This window comes from Daucus carota, chromosome 2 (genome assembly GCF_001625215.2).
Source record: "Daucus carota subsp. sativus chromosome 2, DH1 v3.0, whole genome shotgun sequence".
Lineage (NCBI taxonomy): Eukaryota > Viridiplantae > Streptophyta > Magnoliopsida > Apiales > Apiaceae > Daucus > Daucus carota.
Window position 1 is genome coordinate 30,111,358 of NC_030382.2, and position 22,394 is coordinate 30,133,751.

A 22,394-nucleotide genomic window follows, 5' to 3' on the forward strand; every position below is an offset into this window, starting at 1 on the left:
TTACACCGAGAGCACAGAACGTGTTCTATCACCGATCAAGTGTCCGGAGAGTAAACCAAAACAAACGCCAACTTGAACTCCTCCTTCAAAGCTTTGCCAAGTACTTGTTTACTGAACCATATTTCCATTTACATATATACAAGGTGCATACACACAATAAATTCTGTATAGAGTAATATATGCTGTAATAATGTGTATACATCAAACATATACCAAAATTTTCACTTCCCTTCCTTTCCTTTTTTATCACTAATAAAGCAGCCACGTCAAACTCACTATAAACATGAGAACGTTGTAAGAATGTGCATATATATCAACTGGACCATAGCCCATAGTTCTGAAGAAGTTGCTTTAGCTTCCCCTGTTTTCCCTTTAGCAAACTGAGGCTCAGCCTATTCGTCAGCCAATATATCGAGACCTTATATGATATTATTTCATTACCTTTCTATCACTGCACAGTATTGTCTATATCTAGGAGTATGTGAAGCTTAATTCCCTACATACTGGTCAGCTAAGTAAACCATGCAGCAGAAGAGCAAATAACAGGATATGGAGTGCCCTTTGGGTCCAGCAACTGCATGCAGATGACAGGAAGTGTGCACCTACCAAGTGTACAGATCCCGTAATCTCATCCTTCAGTTTAATGCTCGAAGAACCTGCATCCACACACAAGTTGATCACAAACTAATAAATGTCACTGGGAATTAAGTTCATCTAGAGAACATTGACAGTTTTCTTATGCGAAGGTTTTACTGAAACACCACTAAAATGTTTCTGTAACCGTGGAAAATCAGGCAAGCCTCTAATATTTGAATACATGGATATTTTCTAAGCGCAAGTTGCTGAAAAAAGTAATTTGTTAATAGATATCGCATATCATCTGCACCAGAAGAAGTGTAGCTCCTGGGAAAATAGGCCAGACTTCAACAATCTAACTCGGGCGAAAAAGGCATAGTCTACAAGCTACTAGACGCATCACGTGATGGTTTAGGCATCAACAGTGCTATAAATTTAATTACTACAACCTCTTCCATGGAGATTGGCAATTGTTTATCTCAGGGATGTACCCAGAAACAAATACATCAGTTAAATTTGACATGCCTAACAGCCTAAGGAACCTTACAGTCATAATTTTATGTATTGTAAATAAATTCATGTCTGACAGGCATGGTTAACCAATATAATAGTTCTTTTATGACTATAACTTTTTGTGACAAGTTTTATATGAAAATCATTGTATGCAAAAATCATAATCTTGAGATGTACAATCTTGGTACATCGAGGACAACCGTGTAATGTTTAAGTACGAGAGGAATAGAGGTAAACTCGTGATTGGTGTGGAGGGGAAGATCTGTTTATGATATAGTGAAAGAAAGAGTCGTCTCATTTCCTTACTTTTAACTAATGGTCATACAATGTAAAACAATAGCAGACCACTTCATTTCTTTCTGCAAATATCAGCTAAGTCCTAGCTGATTTTGAATTCCTTCAGACTCCTATAGGTTTAGGTTATTAACCTAGCCTATACATATCCCTCTCATGTAATCTTCTATAGGGATATATGATGAGTTTATATTAAAGCTCTGTGCTTCGAGACTAAACTATGATTAGTTTTTCTTTCTTCTAAACTTCAATTACTGGATTGTTTTGAAAGTTCGATAAAATTACTTAATTTTTGGATTGATCTAATTAAAGTTTGAGATTCGAAGTTCACAATTCTGGATCGATCGTGTTCTTTTGAAATATCTTTTTATTTTCATGTCTTCCTTTGTGGGTAATCCACATCAATTGCTCAAATAACATAACTTATACTCCCTCCACCCCTCCCAATTCTTTACATTTTCTATTTTGGGATGTCCCTTTTAATTTTTTACACTTCTAAACTTCCCCAAAATAGTAAAGCTTTATTATTCCTTCCGTCCCAAATTACATGTCTCTTTTGATTTTCTAGAAGTCAATTGACCAATCTCTGACAAAATATTAAAAAAAAATTATTTCTTGTTTACAAAAATAGAAAAATATATTTTAAAATAGACTGATATATTTTATAATAATATTTTTTTTGTTTTTTTTAATTATATTATACATATAAATTTCAATCAAAGTATAGTCAATTTGACTAATCAAAAATGAAAAGGGACATATTTTGGAACGGAAGGAGCAATTAAAAATGTTATCGACCCACCACTTCCCACAACTTCCCTTTTATCTTTCTAATTTATTAATTAGATATTGATTCTACTTACTTTCTTCATCTTTCTTAACCTCCGTGCCCAAGCCAAATGTAAAGACCTGGGAGGGATGGAGGCAATATCATCCAAAAAGAAACAAGAATTTTGTGGCTTTGTATCTAGTATATCCCGTGCCTCAGTGTCAGTACATGCAGTGTTCAAAACTTGCAGACGTTCCTAAAATTAAATTAGCAAATTTCAGCATCAGAAAAGAAATTTATCATATTTACTCGTGACACTAGATGAAACCTGGCATGCATTCTACTATACAAGATCTTATGTTTCAGGTTCTTTTACTTATCCATCTTCGTTTCCAGATTCAGTATTCAATATCAGTCACAAATATAAATCAAAGAGTCAAGATATTAAAAGATCAAGACTTAATTAACGATCACTTGGAGAGTTTGGAGGGCATCAAATATGTTACTCGGACTCTTCATTTTGCCTCGAAGTACTCGTGTCGGACACTCGGACATGGACATAGGTATCAATCGGAACATCGTTGTAGCATGGTATAATGATAACCTGAAGTTCTTTTCAGGTTGCAAGTAATGATTCATTTCCAGTCACACAATCAATGAGCAGTCCATAACTCTCAAGATTGTTAACTTGTAATATAAGGGAACATAACGATATTCCATAATTAAGCAATTATAAGGTGGCAGTAACAATCATAAGGCATTGATCTAGGACTAATACAAAAGAATAATCAAGTGGGCATAAAAAGAATACTCACAGTTATACTTTGTCCAACCAATGGCCTGGTTTTCAAGATCGTAAAGAACTAGCCTGTTAGAAAGTACTAGATCTGCAAACATCAGAATAGAGGGTTTAGACTTATCAAGAAATATTATGGCCACTGAACTAGTTAGCTTTTTGTACTATTCATCGAATAACTAAACCTAATATGAATATATAATAACTTAGCTTAGGCCCTAAGTACATTTTAGAAAAACAAATAGCTTAGGAACAAGTATAAGTGTATAACATCAAAAAGGACTACTCAAGCCCCACATCATCCAGAACATTGTTTCTGAGGGTCAAATCAAGACAAATAATTAATTCTCACAGAAAAAAATAATAATTAGTGAGTAGGTTTTGTGAACTACTCGAAATTTCACAACTACCATAATCTGTTTATGACAGTTATCAAGTATTCACAAACAACATGTAACATAAAGTAACATGGGAATGTTACCTCCTAAAATAGTAAGGTTCTTTTTATCATTGGTTCCCAAACCACTGTCCTGCCAACCAAGACAATACAAATTTTCCTGCAAAATCCCGTCATCTTAGTAACGTACGATAAGTTTGAGATCTTACAGATGTTAGGAACAGCAATATTAATGATCTTCAATAGTAGAAGAATAGCAATATAGTTTAAAATTGATGCAAAACATTAATCAAAATTTATGAGAAATTGTTATACTCTATCAGTAATTAGTTGTCACAGCATCCACTTGGCATTGTGGCCTGTAAAAGGCCTGAAACGTCATTGCAGCCTCATGAACATGAATCAAGGCGGCCGCCTCGGATGCCAAAGACACCCTTTAGACGCCACAAACACTCTTTAGATGCCACAAGAATTATAAAAAATATAAAATAAAATTCAAGACTGGCCTGTTGGGCTTTACCTGGTCCAGTGACTCGAACTAACCATCCTATATAGAGTCCCGTACAGAAACATTTGATTATACTTAAAATCTCATAAATAATTTTAAAAATAATCATACTTATGTATAAAATATGATTCTAATGTACAATACTAATCATACATAACATCTACAAACAATTTAAAACTTACAACCTAGGTAAAAGTTTTGATTTTTAAAGTTGGTTCTACTACAGAACACTTTGAACAAATATGGTTCCAGTGGGTATATTATCATTAATTTTCAACAAATTTTTTTGAAGAATATTGATAAAACTTTATTCGTTTTTTTACTAATTAAATATTAAATTAATAATGCGATTGATACATGTATTTGGTGTGTATATAGAGGTGTTCTCTGTTGGACTTTATATAAGGTGGTTCTTCATAAAGTGTGACTCTATATAGGCCATTGTCCATAGAGAACCATATTATATATAGTCCCGTAGAGAACTATTTGATTCTACTTAAAATCTCCTAAATAATTTTAAAACTGATCATACTTATGCATAAAATTTGATTCTAATGTAATACTAAGTCTAATCATACATGACATGCACAAACTATATAACACTTACAACTTGAGTAAAAGTTTTGATTTAAAATTTGGTTCTACTGCATAATAACTTTGGAAAAATATCGTCCGGTAGAACCAATTGGGATATTATGATTAATTTCCAACGATTTTTTTAGATAAAAATGATGAAACTTTATTTTTTTATTTATTAATTAAATATTTGATAGATAATGTGATTGATACATGTAATTTGTGCAGATATAGGTATTCTTTATTGGACTCTATATAAGATGGTTCTCCATGGAGTGTGTTATATTTTTATATATATAGAGTCTTACTCTAATACAAACCACGTTATTCAACAAATTAAAAACCATCACTAAATTTGTAAGAGAATATCACTAAATTCTCCAACAACCCCACCTTCTCCTCCTTCCCCAAGCCAGCCTCTACCTCCACCCCACACTTCCGACAGCTTCACCCCGCCACCCCCGCCAAGTCTACCGCTCCCTCCACCTCCATGCCGCCTGTCCCTTCCATAACCACCACCTCTATGTCCACCTCCATTATTTATATCACAACCAAATCCAACCTACCTCAACCGCCCCTTCCACCTCTGTCTCCACCTCCACCTCGGTCTTCCTCACCTCCAGTACCATCTGAGTTACAGTCAACACAGTAGCTGTAACGTGACAGGTGCTTTGTCCTTTATCTATATCTATATAATAAGGCTGCAACTGCTTTGAATGAAGAAGCCTTATTCTCCTTCCATTTGTTTGTGAGGAAAGACCTCACCTACTCTCTTCCAAAACCTCCTCTATCTGCACCACCACAACCACCACGTGAATCGAAAACTAGAACAGAACTGGAGATTTTCAAACGTTTTCACCAATTTATGTAATACAAATCACTAAATCCTAGAGAGAATATCACTAAATTCTAAAGAGAATATCACTACATTAGACTGGTTTTTAGTTTGTATTTAAGGGGTGGTTTGTAGTTGATCGTTACCTCCACACTCTCTCTCTCTCTCTCTCTCTCTCTCTCTATATATATATATATATATATGTATATGTATATGTATATGTATATGCATATGTATATGCATATGCATATGTATATGTATATGTATAAATGTTATTAGATTATATATAAGCGTATAATATCGGAATGCGAGAAAGATTTCGTTTACGCGATTATATAATATTTGAAATAGTTGTGATTAGATGATAAATTATTTTTCAAATGATAGTGGCTTAGAATCTATTTACTTGCATTTTTATGTGGCTTAAAATTATTTATTTGTATATTTATGTGGCTTGAATGTTAGAGTATTAATCTTAGAAAATTCTTTTAAAATATATTTTCGTCCAAAATTTTTGAAAAACACTTTTATAAAACTTCTAAAATCCTAAAGTATTTTATGGTATAATTTTTGCAATTTATGGAATTATGCTTTAATTGTTAAAATCCATTCTTTTTAATCCTTATTTAATTCTAAAATAATAGTTATTAGACTACTATGATACCCTTGCATGCAAATTAGCTTATAATAGAGTCCAAGGCTAAGACCGTCTTTTCTAGCCCCACTAACTCATTTTTGACCAACTAAATTACTTCATCACCCTTGCATGTATTTTGTCACAAGCTTGGTAGAAGGTTATACTTGTCAATTCTCACATCCACTAACTTCTAATCAATTGAAAAACAAAAATCAAAGCCAAGACCCTCATTTTCAACACAACACATTTCTTACTCCCTCCTCGCTCACACCATTCGGCGATGATTACGGAGAGAAGACGGAGTTGATGGCGGAGAGAGAGAAAGGATAGTGATGACCGGAAGAGGGATGGACAAAGTCGATGGAGATGATGGTGAAATTAGGACGGTGAAGTGAGTGATAGTGTTGGTTGCCTGGTGAGATTTGATAGGGGCAGATGAGCTGGGTGGGTTGGTTTTATCACAACAGATTTGTTTTAGTGGTTTGTATTTAGTAATTATACGAGTTTAAGTAGTGATTTTTAGTTTTTATTTTAAGAGTGGTTTGTATTTGATCATGAGCCTATATATATATATATATATATATATATATATCACTCGTGCATACACTATTAATCACCATTTTATGCAAGGAAAACCATCAATTTTATTTTTCGTAATTAATCAAATCTACTTATGTCAGCTATTGGTGATCAATTATTGATGATCAATTGTGGTTGTTGGAGTTCCCTGGCTGCAACAAGTGATAAGAAGAGGTTTATGGTGGTGGTAAATAGTCACTAGTGGCCACCAGTTATGGTGGCAATCGATGGTGACCAATGTTGGTGGTCGACGGCAGTGACCAGTTGCTAAAGGCGATGGTAATTGTAGCAGGAGGTCCATCACTATGATTACAGTGAAGAAGACGGTATATGTTATATATATGTATACGAATATTTATATTTGTGAAATTTGTTATATACAAAATAGTGAACGATGATATACAAATGGGTGATTTCTGTAGTCAAAATGGTGATAAAAAATTAGTCTAGAACTAGTTTCTAGATTCTAGGCTAATTTGGTTTCTATTAGAGCAAGACTCCAGGAGGAGGGGAGGAAGCTCGCAATAACATTCAAAAAAAGGTATAACAAAAACTAACAACGATTTCATTATGAAATTCTGTGAAATAATCCTACATGGATTCAGTTGAAGCTGTAAGTAAATACGCTATTACTCTATAACAGCTAGCCTTCATGAAGGAATCTCTTTTGGCTATCTCATTATAACAGATGTTGTTAAAGCTTACTTTCAGAACACAAGAAAACTCAGTTTATATACTCTGTGAGAATTCCGAGAGGGAGGGAGGGAGCTAGGAGGGAGAGAGAGAATTCTGGGAGAAGAGAGTTTATATGCCAATGGGATATGGCTCCCTCAGTTGAGCTACATTTTATACTGATAAATAGGCAAACTACAATCCCCTATTTTTCTTTAAAAGACAACTGCAGATGGCATAAAAAAAGCCATTGCAAGAGTGGAGGCAGGAAGAACTGAGATAATTATGTAAAAACCACGTTGTAGGTCTTTTCAGAAATTGGATTTGGCCGACCAATTTCATGGAATGAAAGTACTACAGATGTTTGGGAATAATCTCTCGGGGGTTGAACAGAGCTCATTCTAACTTCTTATCAAATGGTAAATCTAGAGAACAACTGAGAATGTGTGTAGATTTCTCACTTTATCAAGCGAACTTAATATTTGTGCTTATTTACCCCAATGGATTTTTTTTTAAAATTCAATTGATTCTCAGGTTTTTTATTAGATGTGACTAAGAAGCAAGAGAGCACCTTTGCTTACCTCAAACGAAACCCTATCACTAACCGTTTTTGTTTATAAGTTATAAATATACTCGCCCTATGCCGAAAAATTGATATCTTGTTTCAGAATGTCCAACTTTCGATGTTCGGCATTAGTTTCACTAGATCTGAACAATAATTAGAATCTAAAAACTATATACGTTTAAGTACACTAAATGGAATTCACAAATACACTCTTCCTTACTATTTATTACTCTAATCTCAAAAAAAACAAAGAAAGAAAGAGCTTCTAGTGTAGAAAAATAAGGAGATGTCAAATTAAAAGTAACTTTTTTGATAAAAGAAAATTTATTAGAAACAGTAAATGTATAACTGATGACATAGAAGTTCATTTAATATATCAACACTAATAACATATAATAATACAAAATGCTAGCATAACAAAATTTTTATAACTTCTAACAGATATAGAATTGTGCCTAAAATAATGTAAGGTGAGTAATAACACCTAATATTCCCATTTCCAGGTCCAACATGCATCAGAGAAAATTTGTGGAACTTTACAAGTCCTTGGACTTGCATGGCAAAAGCTCGCTTTTGGAAACAAATCTTGTAAGAACATAACAATATTTTTTATAGAAATATACTTCAACCCAAGGAAGATTTTCTTATGTAATCCACTACTTTGATAAACAGTAAAATGCTAAACCACAAAGCTACACAGTTTTAGCTCTTATTTAAGATTTTTTCTTTTTCTCAGGTGCTACCTCCATATCTAGCTTATACTTTCTGTGACATTCTTCCTTACAAATAAGAATGCTAGATCTGGCATGATCTGGAACCTGCCAGTAGAAGTTAAGCTTGTCATGTGCTTATATGATGTAAAATTTGAATGGCTCCTCTAATCCCAAGTTCAGAATGAGCTACATTACAAATCCAGAATTTTGTAGAAAACAAATTGCATATTTGCTAGAACATGAAATAATATCAAGATTTTCAAACAATCAAATGTTACACTCAATATGGCAGTCCCAAAATATTGAAATGAAAAACAAACAAATTAATTATATAATTCATACTGCAAAAGACTGGCACCACAAAAATATAGTCACTAAACAATAACTAAAGTAGCAAATATATCTTCAGTACTTGATAACTAAGCCTACACCTGTACTTCAAAATATATAATTATTAATGAGAGGCATAATAAGAAAAAACTTACAAATGGGAACAGGTACTCATGAGGATAAACCTCTAAAACAAGAGACTTCTCAAAATGAAAAGTAACCAGGGGAAATCCATCATCAACACTGCAAAAGAAAGTCAGAAAGTACCAAAACTTAATAAAACAAAATATTTAGTCTCTAAAGCTTATAGATAACATAATTACTTTTTTCTGCTGAATCATTAAACATAATCATTTGTTGTCTGACACGGATTATGTACGTACATATCTTACTCCATTTGATCTCTGTCAACTCATCAATTGTTTGTTTATTGTGGAAACTTGTTGCTGCTATTATCTTTATACACAATGATGTTCAGTTCAGTTATTTTATTCATTATCTATGTATCTAAACTTTTTCATCTTCATTTTAGACATCCAGTTTTTATTGTGAGCCAATCCATCACATATCTTCACATTCATTCCATATCTGTATCCTATTTTTGAAGTAGCCATTTGACTAGGACCTTTAATGGCAGGTAGCTAAGATAAGTTGGGCGGCGTGATAGAGTGATCCATTCAAGTTGCCTTATATGGTAAATTATGCCTAGACTTTTATCTCAAGAGTGATTCTTGAAAAAAGTTGGCCATTAATATTGATATCAGTGTAAACCACTTTTGTTCAAATAATTGGCTTCTTTGTATATAATGGAGGTTAAATACCATTTGTGGTATTTAAAAATGCATACTCTCTATACGGGATAGGGAATGTTACATTGACCATTTGGTAGTCAACTTTATACAAGCAAAGTGAAAGCAAAAGGTGTAATAGTTAACAGAATCCAGAGCTACATGCAACTTGGTCCTAAAATTGTGTTCTCCCATGTTGGCTGCATATGAAAACTAGAACTGACCATTTCCTGTGGAAATTAAAAGCGACCATCTCTCTTAACCTTTTGCGGACTGCAAATCTTTATTTTTGACAAGTATAAATTATTAATTGAGAATAAAGCTGATATTTTTTACAGTTAAATCAGGTGATTCTCATGCGTCAATAACTAATACAATCTATTATAAACTACAACAAGGAAGACATTGTTATCAATACCAGAAGGAGACAGTTATACCTTTTGGAGTACTCAAAGCATGTATACTGGTCACGAAGAGTACGTAATTTTAAATCCGGCTGCCAGGCAAATATCTGAGACACATATATATAATTAATATAGATAACAGGCTAATTGCAGATCTACATATATGATTAGCGTTAGTGGAATCTCTGCATAAATGTCACTTGTTACAAACCGTCCGAGTAGACATCAACGACTTATGGTTTGATTAGACACCAACACTTTATGGACTGCTAGATCCACTAATAATATGCTCCAGATTAAAATTTACGAGATCAAGGGTTCGAATTATCACCACTACAACAAATAACATAATATTAATCTATTATAAAAGAGAAGATTAAGGCATCAAGTCTTGATTTTCTTTTATTTTCATACAAGAAAATAAATATTGTTAAGTTATTATTTAGTAATGGGATCAAGGGTTCGATTCCTAACAAGTAACAACTACGATAAATAACATAATACATATTTATCATTCCAAGAATACTTTAATTTTTGTGTTAGGTATGATTATAAAGATGTGGATCAAGTTTATACAGTATAATAAAAAAATTGTTTGCTAATAATCTTGTTATCACATACTGTCAAATATAATAAATTTAATTTAATCAGCAATTGGCTAGAAAGAAAATAATGTAACACACACACACACACACACACACACACACACACACACACACACACTATAAATAATAATAATCAAATTATTTTTAAAAAGTAAACTATATAGAGGTATTAATTTTAAATAATATAATATCAGCATAAAGTATAATTGATACTACAGATCATTTATAATAAATTTTGAAAACATGTTCAGTTCTTTATATTTACTTTTTAAGAGATTTTATTTTTTTAGAAAATTTAACCATCACATATTGAATTTAATATATTTTAAATTTTGAATATCCAAGCATAAGCTAGTTAAACTAGATTTTTTTAAAAATAAGCTAGTTAAACTAGAATACGTAAGTCTGAAGTTTACAAGGACCATACCCCATGCTTTACATGTGTGTACGTGCGTGCTGCTTCTTATGTGAGTGTGAGCATGAGTGTGTGCATGTGAGCCAGTTGCACATAAAAAAGTAATGCATCATGTCTCAATAAATACCTTCGTAACAAGTGCTGTATATTGCTTTCACAAACATTAGAAGTAATGCATCGTGTCTGAATACATACCTTCCTAATGAGTGCTTTATATATAACTTCTGGAAGATAAGCCAAAGTTGTACCGCTATCAATAATTGTTCCTTTCTTATCTCCAATCGCAAACACATCCGCTGTAAGATTAAGGAATTCATAGCCAACTTCAACCCCCGTCATATTTACATTGTAATGCAGCCTTTGATTTTAAGACATATATCAGTTAGAGGTATTACAAGATTACACATTATTCAAATATGGAAAGTATTAATGATTACTGAGATTACAAGGGAGGGGGGAGAGTTAACAATTATGTACGAGAGTACAATTAATAATAAGTTCTGATTGTGCAATAAAGTAATAAGAGGTAACAAATAAATCAATAATAAGATGAGCTAAAACATAAATAGAGAACTTATGTGTACATGATTGACCTTTATAGTAAGAGAAAAAGAAAATCATGAACTAATGCATTTTACCATCATTTTCAATTCTGTAATTCTGTTAAACTTCTATGTGCTCAAAGTCAATAATATTCGGACACTGACGTAACGGATATATAGTTGACATATTAAAGCAGCTGACAAAATTATAATTAGAAAGAAAAAAAACACAGAAAAGGATCACAAGTTTTGACATGTATGCCTACTGAAGAAGCAGGTAAGAGAAATCTGCTATTACGGAAAGGTGAACGAAATTTAAGTAGGATAGTTAAGACACTTAAATTAATATTTAATATATAAGAAATAACTAAATTTGAAGTTAAAAAACCACGCACTGGTTTGGCATCAGAGGAGTTGTATTGACTTTGGGTTGAACAACGTGGCCCATTGCGAAAATGCCACCACCATTAACACCATCTAGACAATGCGCAAACATCTTTTTAACTTTGCCAGAAGAAGCTAGCTGTGATATTATAGATGAATTTGATTTTCCAAAACCAAGAATCCCGTCAAGTGCATCATCATCAGAACCAAGATCCCCTGATTGCCGTGCACCACAACTAAAATTGAACATAATGTGATTATACAAGGATTAAAATTGAAACGAAACAAAATAAAACAGTCATCAAAGGACATTCATAAAATTCAATAAGAAGTATTTATACGTATAACCCACTTTTGGAAATTAAATTCAAAAAGAACTAACAAGACAACAGCTAATATTGATTTAGAAGCAGAAATATACATTAATAATGGAGAAGAGAAACCGTCTCCGCAAAATATTAATTTTCTCTAAGCAAAACTCCAGAATCTAAATAGTCTTTTCGTTACAGAACTTGTAGCTTTAACAAGGTTAATGAAGGTATAGAGGGAACCATCTCCACAAACTATTAGTTTCCTCTACGTAAAATTCTAAAATTTGAATGTCCTTTTGTAACCACAGTTCTAGCTTCTACAAAGCCATGCACCAGTTTTTAATTGAAAACACAATTATGCGTCAATCCTAGGAAAAAGAAATTAATATAAGAAAGAACGAGTAGCTTTTAAGTTGGCTTAGCTCAAGTTTACATATATGCGTGTGTGTGTGGAATATATATATACCTCTACAACTAGATAAATTCAACTTAACAGGTCATCATGTCTTAAACCCAATCTAGCAAAATCATTCACATGTGTACCAATACAGATGAAATTTTTTCCAAGTGAAGTTCATTATATTCCTATGGAAGTGTCTCATTTTATTGAGCTTATAGAAGCTGTAAGAAACTTCGATATAGGTTTTTTATATCATACAAACCTTAAATGTGAGGGAGTTAGTTTACCAGATAATACGTCCAAGGTGTCATCAACTAGAGAAATTTTTTTGTCTAAATGCATCTTAAAGTATTTTTTCATCCTATAAAAGAGCAAATAAAGCTATATAAACAAAGTGGCAAAGCAGAAAAAGAATATGAATGATACTGCAACAGTGAATGAGAAACATATTTACCCAAATATAACAGTTCCATTTGCCAAACTAGTTTGGCGATCACCAGACACACGATCATACTGAACAACATCCTGAACAAAGTATCCCAAACTATATCCACCATCACCATAGACCTCGCTATACAAACAGGACCTATTCGGTTTGCAGGTAGAGGCAGAAGCTTTGCTGACCTCTAAACAAAATTGATGATCACAAGAAATCTTGCTTCCCGTGATAGAATCCAACGGATTGTAGAGTGTGAGTGGGATCTGTTACGAAGGACAAAAAGTGGTGGAGCGAGCAGCAAAACAAAACGAATAAAAACCGAAAACGAAAAAATGTTTTACATTGTGATAGCCTCGTTTGGGACAGTCAGTACACTGAATGCAATTAACCCACATAATGTCACTTCCAGTATCTACTTGCACGGAATAGTTCTTCGAAGGTGTTCCGATACCGATATTAGCGTAATAAAGCCTAGAAATTGACATTCACAACTAAAACACTGACACGATGAAAATTCAAAATTGAAGAGAATTGAATAAACGAAAAGTGTACCCGACTGTATCGGCGCGGCCAATTCCGCCGATAGGGAGGTCGACGCCGGCGGCGAGAATATGGAGATGCCGGAGAGAATCGTGAGATTTGAGGGCGGTGAGTGAGTTATCGACTCCGCCACCGCTGAATTTCGATTTCACTCTCATTACATACCTGCCGCCGCTGCTGCTGCTGCTAGTTGTGGTTGATATACACATCACAATCGCCACTAACAACATCACCGCCATTTCATCTACCGCTACTGTTTGCGTTTCTTTCTTTCGAATTACGACTATCAATTTAGTTTATTCTTCTTTTTCAATACCACAAATATTGTTATTCACAATCGCCGGTGATTGTCAAAGTCAAGTCATCGAGTACGACGTGTATTAGGCTAACTTCTATTTTTTCTCTTTCTCGCCTCACTTCATTATTTGAATATAGTTTCTATAATTTGCATACTCATTAACAAATTCCTTATATTTATATTTGGGTCGCGCTCTAGAGAGAACCAAGGCTTAAAATAGAACCATAGAACCAATTCTCAACCGTTGGATTCATTTGGATTTAATGGCTCAAGATTAACGTAGGGAATCTTTAAAAATAATATGACAATCAGTATAAAATATGTACAATCAATTATAAGGATAGTAGTGTAATTTTACATATATTGTCATTTATTGAAAATCAATCAAAATCAATCAAAATCAATCATAAACAACAGTTACAACTTAGCTGTATGTATTACTTTCAGATTGTTTTTCATATTTTTCCATACACTACATTCCGTGTTCTTTCATTTGGTACTCAATGGAGGGCGTTCATGAAGAAACACGAATGTATACTCACGTCTCTTTATTTTAGGTTCTGCTGCTGCACACCAATTCTTATATATTTTGACAATCTACGTGTTTATCTTACATTATATCTGTTGAAAATAACGGATCACAATCTGCTACTCAGCATTCCATGGGAGACTAATGAGCTCAATGAAGATATTTATGTGGATTCGTACAAGTACACATCACCTGACGGAGAAGAATATTGGATACCGAAATGTGATAAGAAGTCCAAGCCATATGTTAATCAGATGTTTCCAGATGTTGAAGCTGTATTTGAATTTTATACTGAATATGGGCGACTATGCGGGCTTGTTGTACGTAAGAGCTCTGCAAAATACAAAGGTGGAGTCATGACACATAAATATGTAGAGTGTAGTAGCGCCGAAAGGTTTGAGGGGAAAACGATTAAACGTAGAAGGACTAATACTCGTAAGTGTGAATGTGAGGCTAAGATAATTCTCAAGAATTGTCCAACTGGTTACTATATAGGGACTTTTCTACATGACAACTATATTTTTATACATCAGGACTTTGAGGTTCTGCATTAGATTTTAACGGTTGATGGACCTTCAACTACAATAACCTCTCGTACTATAATTCTTACAAAATGAACTCCGCTAATCTTGGCAGCTCTATTATTCTTACACATTTCCTCTTCACGTTTATAATCTCAGTGTACTTTAATTTTACCTTTACTTGATTTCTTTTTTAAAGTGAATATACACAAAGGTTCTGCTATAGAACCCTTTTTTAAAGTGAATATACACAAAGGTTCTGCTACAGAACCCTTTTTTTAAAGTGAATATACACAAAGGTTCTGCTACAGAACCCTTTTCTAAAGTGAATATAGACAAAGGTTCTGCTACAGAACCCTTTTTTAAAGTGAATATACACAAAAGTTCTGCTACAGAACCCTTTTTTTAAGTGAATATACACAAAGGTTCTGCTACAGAACCCTTATTAATACTTGAAGATTTAAAGGTTCCTAGACCAAGGTTTCTAAGAGGAACATGACTCCTTGTACCACGATTAGGTAATGAGGAATAAAATAAAAATCTCCAAACATAATCATCCAACTATATCTATGATTCACAAGATCGAAGATACAAAAATTAATAAAAGTAGCTAATAGAAACTTGTAAGTTTCGCATCGGAAATTTAACTTTGGTGATGATATTTCATTCAAATGATCTGTAATGTACCACTTTTTCCCAATGAACACAAATAATCAATCCATCATAACTATGCTTAGTTATTTCGAACAACCAAATTGCAAACTTGGTGGATTTGACTTCTTATAGACAGAGGTTCAGCATATGAACTTCAATGTTTGTACCATTTTTTTCCAATTCCACACATATACTCATCCCACCATAAGTATGCTTAGTCATTTCAAACAACCAAATTGCAATCTTGTTGGATTTAACTTCCTATATACAGAGGTTCAGCATATGAATCTTTATGTGCCGCTTCAGAATTTTAGAATTGTACTAACACTTCAAATTGAACGCTCTCTACATTACAACCTTCTTTTTCATATCAACACCAAAACTTGTTGGTGTTGACTTCCAATAGATAGAGGTTCGTACTATGAACTTTAGTGTTTGTGCCACTTTTTCCCCAATTCACACAAATACTCCTTCCACCATAACTATTCTCAGTCATTTCAAACAACCAAATTGTAATCTTGTTGGATTTGACTTCCCATATACAGAGGTTCTGCATATGAACCTTTATGTAGCGGTTCAGTTAAGGTGGAATTTTATGTGCCGCTTTATGTGCCACTTCAGTTATGGTGGAATTTTATATTTGTAATAACAATTCAATTCGAACGCTCTCTACTGTACAACATTCTTTTTCATATCAACATCAATACTCATTCCACGATAATTGTTTTTAATCACCTCCGACAACACACTTGAAAACATGGTGGATACGACTTCCTCTAGACAGAGGTTCAGCATGTGAACCTCAATATCCCCACTCGTAACTTTAGCTTTGTGATAAGACTTTCAATCGAACACCAACAAGTTTTGATAAAAAATCTAGTCTTAATCTTATCCATTGTGTTGTTATCGCACAATCTTCGTTTGCACTGTTCTTCGTGCACTGCAAGTATAATCAATGGTTTCGTTAGTTCATCGACGAGTGTATGTATATATATGTATAAAATTGTTCTCACCTTCTACAGAGAAGCTTGATTTAAAGATGCTGAAGATTTGATGATTCGAGAATGATTCGATGCTGCTGATGTAGTAGCGCCGGTGAATTTTGGAAAGTTGTCAATCAAATCAAAATTGAGCGCTGATTTTTATCTTAAATATTTTGGGTCTATAGTGCCCTTGACTATGTAACAAATATATTATATATTTTTTAATTTTAAAAAATTGTGGTTCTATGGTTCTATGGTTAGTGGTTCTCTCTAGAACATGACCCTTTATATTTATATTTATATCTTTGTAATTTGTATAGAATAAATATAACAAAAATAATCAAGATTTTATTACTGTTAAAATCAAATCATCCGTTTAATCATAAACAGAACAAATAAACATCATTAAATTAGAAAGAAAAAAAATTCAAAACTATAACTAAGCCAAGATCTTATTACATATTTATTATTCCTTTTTCTAATACAAAATAAATTATGTCTTGTAAATGTTTATGATTCCTTTTTTAATCCAAAACAAATCTATTATCTATGTATTTTAATTCTCAAAGTATATAAATTTCATTGTTACGAGATCACTTTTATCTGATATATTTTTCTTAAACAATGTATTAAACAACAATAAGATTATGCACAATATTAAAATTAATAAGCCGAAATTAAACCGCATATAACAAATAGTTAACATCACAAAATTATTTTAATCAAAAAAATTCGAAAATAAAATAATTAATGGTTAATATCACATAATTTATTTTAATCAAATCAAACTTGGTAGAAAAAATTATTTATTGACTAGCACGTACGGGGAAAGGTATATCTTGGCTAAGCGGGAAAAACATAGAAGGACATAGACGGAAGTTCGGTTTAACAAGTGTAGCAACGAATGTGGAGAACGAACATTTTTTTCTTAATTCGGAACAAAATTTGTCTTTTGCTTGCATGTTTATGTTTCTTTTTCATTAATCTGACGACCAATTTATTTTCAGAACCATATAATTTTAAAAAAAAAATAAATTATATATGATTTCTTGCTACGAAGGTGTGAAATAAACATTTGTATTCTTACTATGTGGGTCGGATATTTTTATATACCCAACGTAATAATATCCTTTATACTTGATCAAAATTAAGTGTGATATACCTTGACTATTCTATATAAAGGAAGGACTCATTAAATTCATACTGAATATTAATCATCTCGGCCTAATCTTAAATCATACTAGTCCAGAATCTTTTATAAAACAAGAAATTTCTCGTAGATATTGTTTTCTAAGTTTTGCTATGAGGTTGGTCAGAATTTTTCATTAGCACTCCTCTCCCCTTTTCTTTCCCGATTCCCCTCCCTTGCATCCGCCGCGAAGCTCCGTTGGCCTTGCCGACGCGAGTTCCGGCCAACAGCCCTCCACCCCTTTTCCATCAAAACCCAACTCTAATTAACCAACCAACAACGAATCCAATTCTGATTAACCCATATCAGCTATTAATAAAAACCCAAATATGTATATAAACCCTTGCTTTTCATTTTATTAGAGAAAGACATGGTTTTGTTCGATATAAAAATTTTGAATTAACAGAATCTATCCATATAAAACATCACAAATCGTGGATCAAGTGGTGACGAAGGAAAATGGTTATATGCGAAGGCCGCTCAACGATTCAGCACTGGATGGCAACTAATGAAAACGGTGATGTTAATGTATCAAACGGTGGTCTCTAATCATTCGACTCATCTACTTGTTAAGAATTCGACATTCAAAATAGAGGTGTATTCTACCCCAATTCTTAATTATATGTTTATGTGATTATTTGTTTTATTAGTTTATACATTTTCATATGTTTTTAAAAGTGTTGTCGTTACAACTTAGATTTTCTTATTATTTTTATATTTGTGCATGATAATCAATTATTGGAGGTGGTGTTCTATGATTTAGTTTTGGCTTTTGATTTATCCAGAAGATGAGAAAGTTGATGAGTTTTATTCAAACTTTTTTTTGTGTATTATGTGCATGATATGTTGTATTTTAACAAAATTTTTCGAGTCACAAGTCTGTTTGCAATGGTGTTTTTAAGCTTGTAGGGGTTAGAATTTGTATATTGTTATTGTTAGTGACAATGACGAGATTTTGGTGATTCTATGTCGGTGATGATGAGATCGTATTATTATTTAGTGTGATTTTGAATGGAATATTATTGATTAATTTTCTTGCATGATTTTAGGTTTTGTTTTGTAAAACTAGTAAATTTCTTGTAACTTTAATTTTATTGAATTGGTTTTAATGGTAGTAAATGAAAATTTAAATTTTAGTTATATTATATGACTAGTTGACTTACTTAATTGTTGCTTATTTTTGAATTTTATTTTGTTTCTCAAGTTATTGCTTATAAATATATGCTCTAAATGTTTTAATCCTCATTGATTAGAGTTTAATGCAATTTATTATCTGTTGTATAATTACTTGCAATCTTGAATATGGATTTTATTTGTACCATTTATGGGAGACCATGATTGGTGGCGTACTTCTATACGGCAATTTGGTATCATTTTGTTGGCTCGTTTATCATATTTAATCTGTTTCTTAAAATTTTAGATATTATTTTGAAAATTAGAGTTTTATATTTTTAATACTTATGGTAGTAATTATCATCTTAGTATTTATTTAGCTTGTTATATATCTAGTCAAAGGGTCTCCCTTTGGTTAGATATATACTTTTGGTTTTCTTTCTATTTATCATCTTTTTTTGAGTAATTATTTTATTTATCTTTCACACACTATATCATCTTTTGACAAACTATTTTATTTTAATAATTAAATTTATTATTTTCCAGTTATTAATGAATCGTATTATTTTTGTGATGAGGTGGAAGTAGCATGAATTTGGAACTTGGGACGTTCTATTTCGGACATTAAGTTTTATTATCTAAACTTCCGGAGATATTTTCATGTCTTTCGGTTAGATAATAAGTTTTTTGAATGAAAGAAACTCCTCGGAGTATTGGCGTATTTTCGATACGAGCAAGTGCATTTCTGTCAAAAAAAAAAAGTTTTGCTACGAGGCGAAAGTGAAGTGAGGTGATTTTCGTTGTAAGACCCAAGTTCTAAACGTACCAACAGGAGTGGTCTTCGTACCGTGAGAAAAAGGAAAGACTCGAGACCGAACACTCGAGATCCAAGACCTGCAAAAATTTAGAAGTTTAAAGACTACACCTAAAGCAATTTTGAGAAAGTAACAGGAAGTTACGTTCCGAGATAAGTCTTATAGATTTATATTCATAACGAGACAATAATAAAAAGTTACGTTCCGAGATAAGTCTAGTTTATTGATTTACGTTCATAAGTAATTAAACTATTCAAACCCTCTCCTAACTTGATTGAAGAACTAACTCATCCGACAAAAAAAAAAATCGCCCTGGCCGCAGGTATTAGTAGTTCCATATTAAACCCGAGTTTCATATTAAACCCGACTGCAAATTGCAAAGTCGCGTCACATTCTTTATTTATTAGAAGTTAACTAAAAGTGAAAAATAATTTTTAATTTATTTATTTGGATGATTCTTTTTATGTTTATAATTTATTGAGCATAACAATTATTAATATGATAATAGTATATATATTTTAAAATGGTCTTATATATTTGTATAAAATCAATATACTTATATAAAGAAGAAGCGTGGGGCGTGTAGGTGGCGCCTCTCAGATAACTCCGTCCTATTTTTCTAATTTTCTAGAATTTTTGGTTGAAAAATATCAAAATTTGGAATTATCTTTTTTAGTTTTGGGTATATTAGAAGCAAGTTTCAGAATTTGATTTTGTTTCAGATTATTTATGGAATATAGTATATTGAAAATTTTAATCTGATTTTGTTTCAGATTATTTAATTATGGGAAAGAGTAGCACACAAGTCTCTCTACACATATAAATACCCCTATAGATTGTAGGATTTTGGATCATCTAAACACAACCTCCTTTCTCTCAATACCACAACCCCATCTCTCTCTGTTGATAGTTCTCTTGCTCGATTTCATATAAAGGAGAAGCGTGGGGCGTGTAGGTGGCGCCTCTCAGATAGCTCCGTTCTATTTTTCCAATTTTCCAGAATTGTTAGGTGAAAAATATCAAAATTTGGAACTACCTTTTTTAGTTTTGGGTATATTAGAAGCAAGTTTCAGAATCTGATTTTGTTTCAGATTATTTATGGAATATAGTAGATTGAAAATTTTAATCTGATTTTGTTTCAGATTATTTAATTATGGGAAAGAGTAGCACACAAATCTCTCTACACATATAAATACCCCTATAGATTGTAGGATTTTGGATCATCAAAACACAACCTCCTTTCTCTCAATACCACAACCCCATCTCTCTCTGGTGATAGTTCTCTTGCTCGATTTCTAACTCGGTGGTGTCGTTCTTCTGCAACGATAAGTGAAGGCCAGTTATAGACCACTATTTCACGGATTTAAGTTAGATGTTTTTGTGCAGCAGAATCAATCCAAAAGAATTGGAGGAAGGTGACGATGTAAGAACTCAATATACTTACATAAAAGAGAAGCGTGGGGCGTGTAGGTGTGGCGCCTCTAATATAGCTCCGTCTTATTTTTCTAATTTTCTAGAATTTTTGGGTGAAAAATATCAAAATTTGGAACTACCTTTTTTAGTTTTGGGTATATTAGAAGCAAGTTTCAGAATCTGATTTTGTTTCAGATTATTTATGGAATATAGTAGATTGAAAATTTTAATCTGATTTTATTTCAGATTATTTAATTATGGGAAAGAGTAGCACACAAGTCTCTCTACACATATAAATACCCCTATAGATAGTAGGATTTTGGATCTTCTAAACACAACCTCCTTTCTCTCAATACCACAACTCCATCTCTCTCTGGTGATAGTTCTCTTGCTCGATTTCATATAAGGGAAAAGCCTCTCAGATAGCTCCGTCCTATTTTTCTAATTTTCTAGAATTTTTGGGTGAAAAATATCAAAATTTGGAACTACTTAGTTTTGTGTATATTAGAAGCAAGTTTCAGAATCTGATTTTGTTTCAGATTATTTATGGAATATAGTAGATTGAAAATTTTAATCTGATTTTGTTTCAGATTATTTAATTATGGGAAAGAGTAGCACATAAGTCTCTCTACACATATAAATACCCCTATAGATTGTAGGATTTTGGATCATCTAAACACAACCTCCTTTCTCTCAATACCACAACCCCATCTCTCTCTGGTGATAGTTCTCTTGCTCGATTTCTCACTCGGTGGTGCCGTTCTTTAGCAACGATAAGTGAAGGCCAGTTATAGACCTCTATCTCACGGATTTAAGTTAGATGTTTTTGTGCAGCAGAATCAAACCAAAAGAATTGGAGGAAGGTGTCGATGTAAGAACATGATTACTTTTCAAAAAAAAAAAAAACACAAATAAAATTAAGATTCATCGTACTTTAAATTGTTAATTACGTGTATAAATTTATTTTCATTTTTTACCATGAATTATAGTCTTGTTTTGTAATTTTATATATTATTATTGGTATGACATCAAGATTTTAATAATATAAAATTTATTTTATCATACAAATATTAATTTTGAATCATTAATATACTTTTTTAAGATAGCCACAAAAATATTTTATTCTATAAAAATTAATATTAAATCATTAATATAATTTTTACAGGCCGCCGTAACGCGCGGCTTCTCAACTAGTTACATTCTAAAAATAAATATAAATCAGTAAAAAGTTGGGATCTTTAATTTTATTATATTGTGATCTATAAACTGGAAGTTGATCTATGAGTTCTTT

The 22,394-nt window shown here is 32.4% G+C and overlaps 1 protein-coding gene across 1 annotated transcript; it reads right to left on the reverse strand.

The window, feature by feature from the left end:
• Positions 1-104: 104 nt before the first annotated feature.
• Positions 105-14,002, reverse strand: LOC108209604 (aspartic proteinase 36). The gene is made up of 10 exons (XM_017380596.2): positions 13,601-14,002; positions 13,390-13,519; positions 13,064-13,311; positions 11,910-12,134; positions 11,168-11,330; positions 9,986-10,059; positions 8,916-9,003; positions 3,430-3,505; positions 2,968-3,039; positions 105-656 (listed from the first exon to the last, which is right to left on the reverse strand). The coding sequence occupies exons 1-10, from the start codon at positions 13,825-13,827 to the stop codon at positions 508-510; spliced, it is 1,452 nt and encodes a 483-aa protein (XP_017236085.1). The 5' UTR covers positions 13,828-14,002; the 3' UTR covers positions 105-507.
• Positions 14,003-22,394: the final 8,392 nt, after the last annotated feature.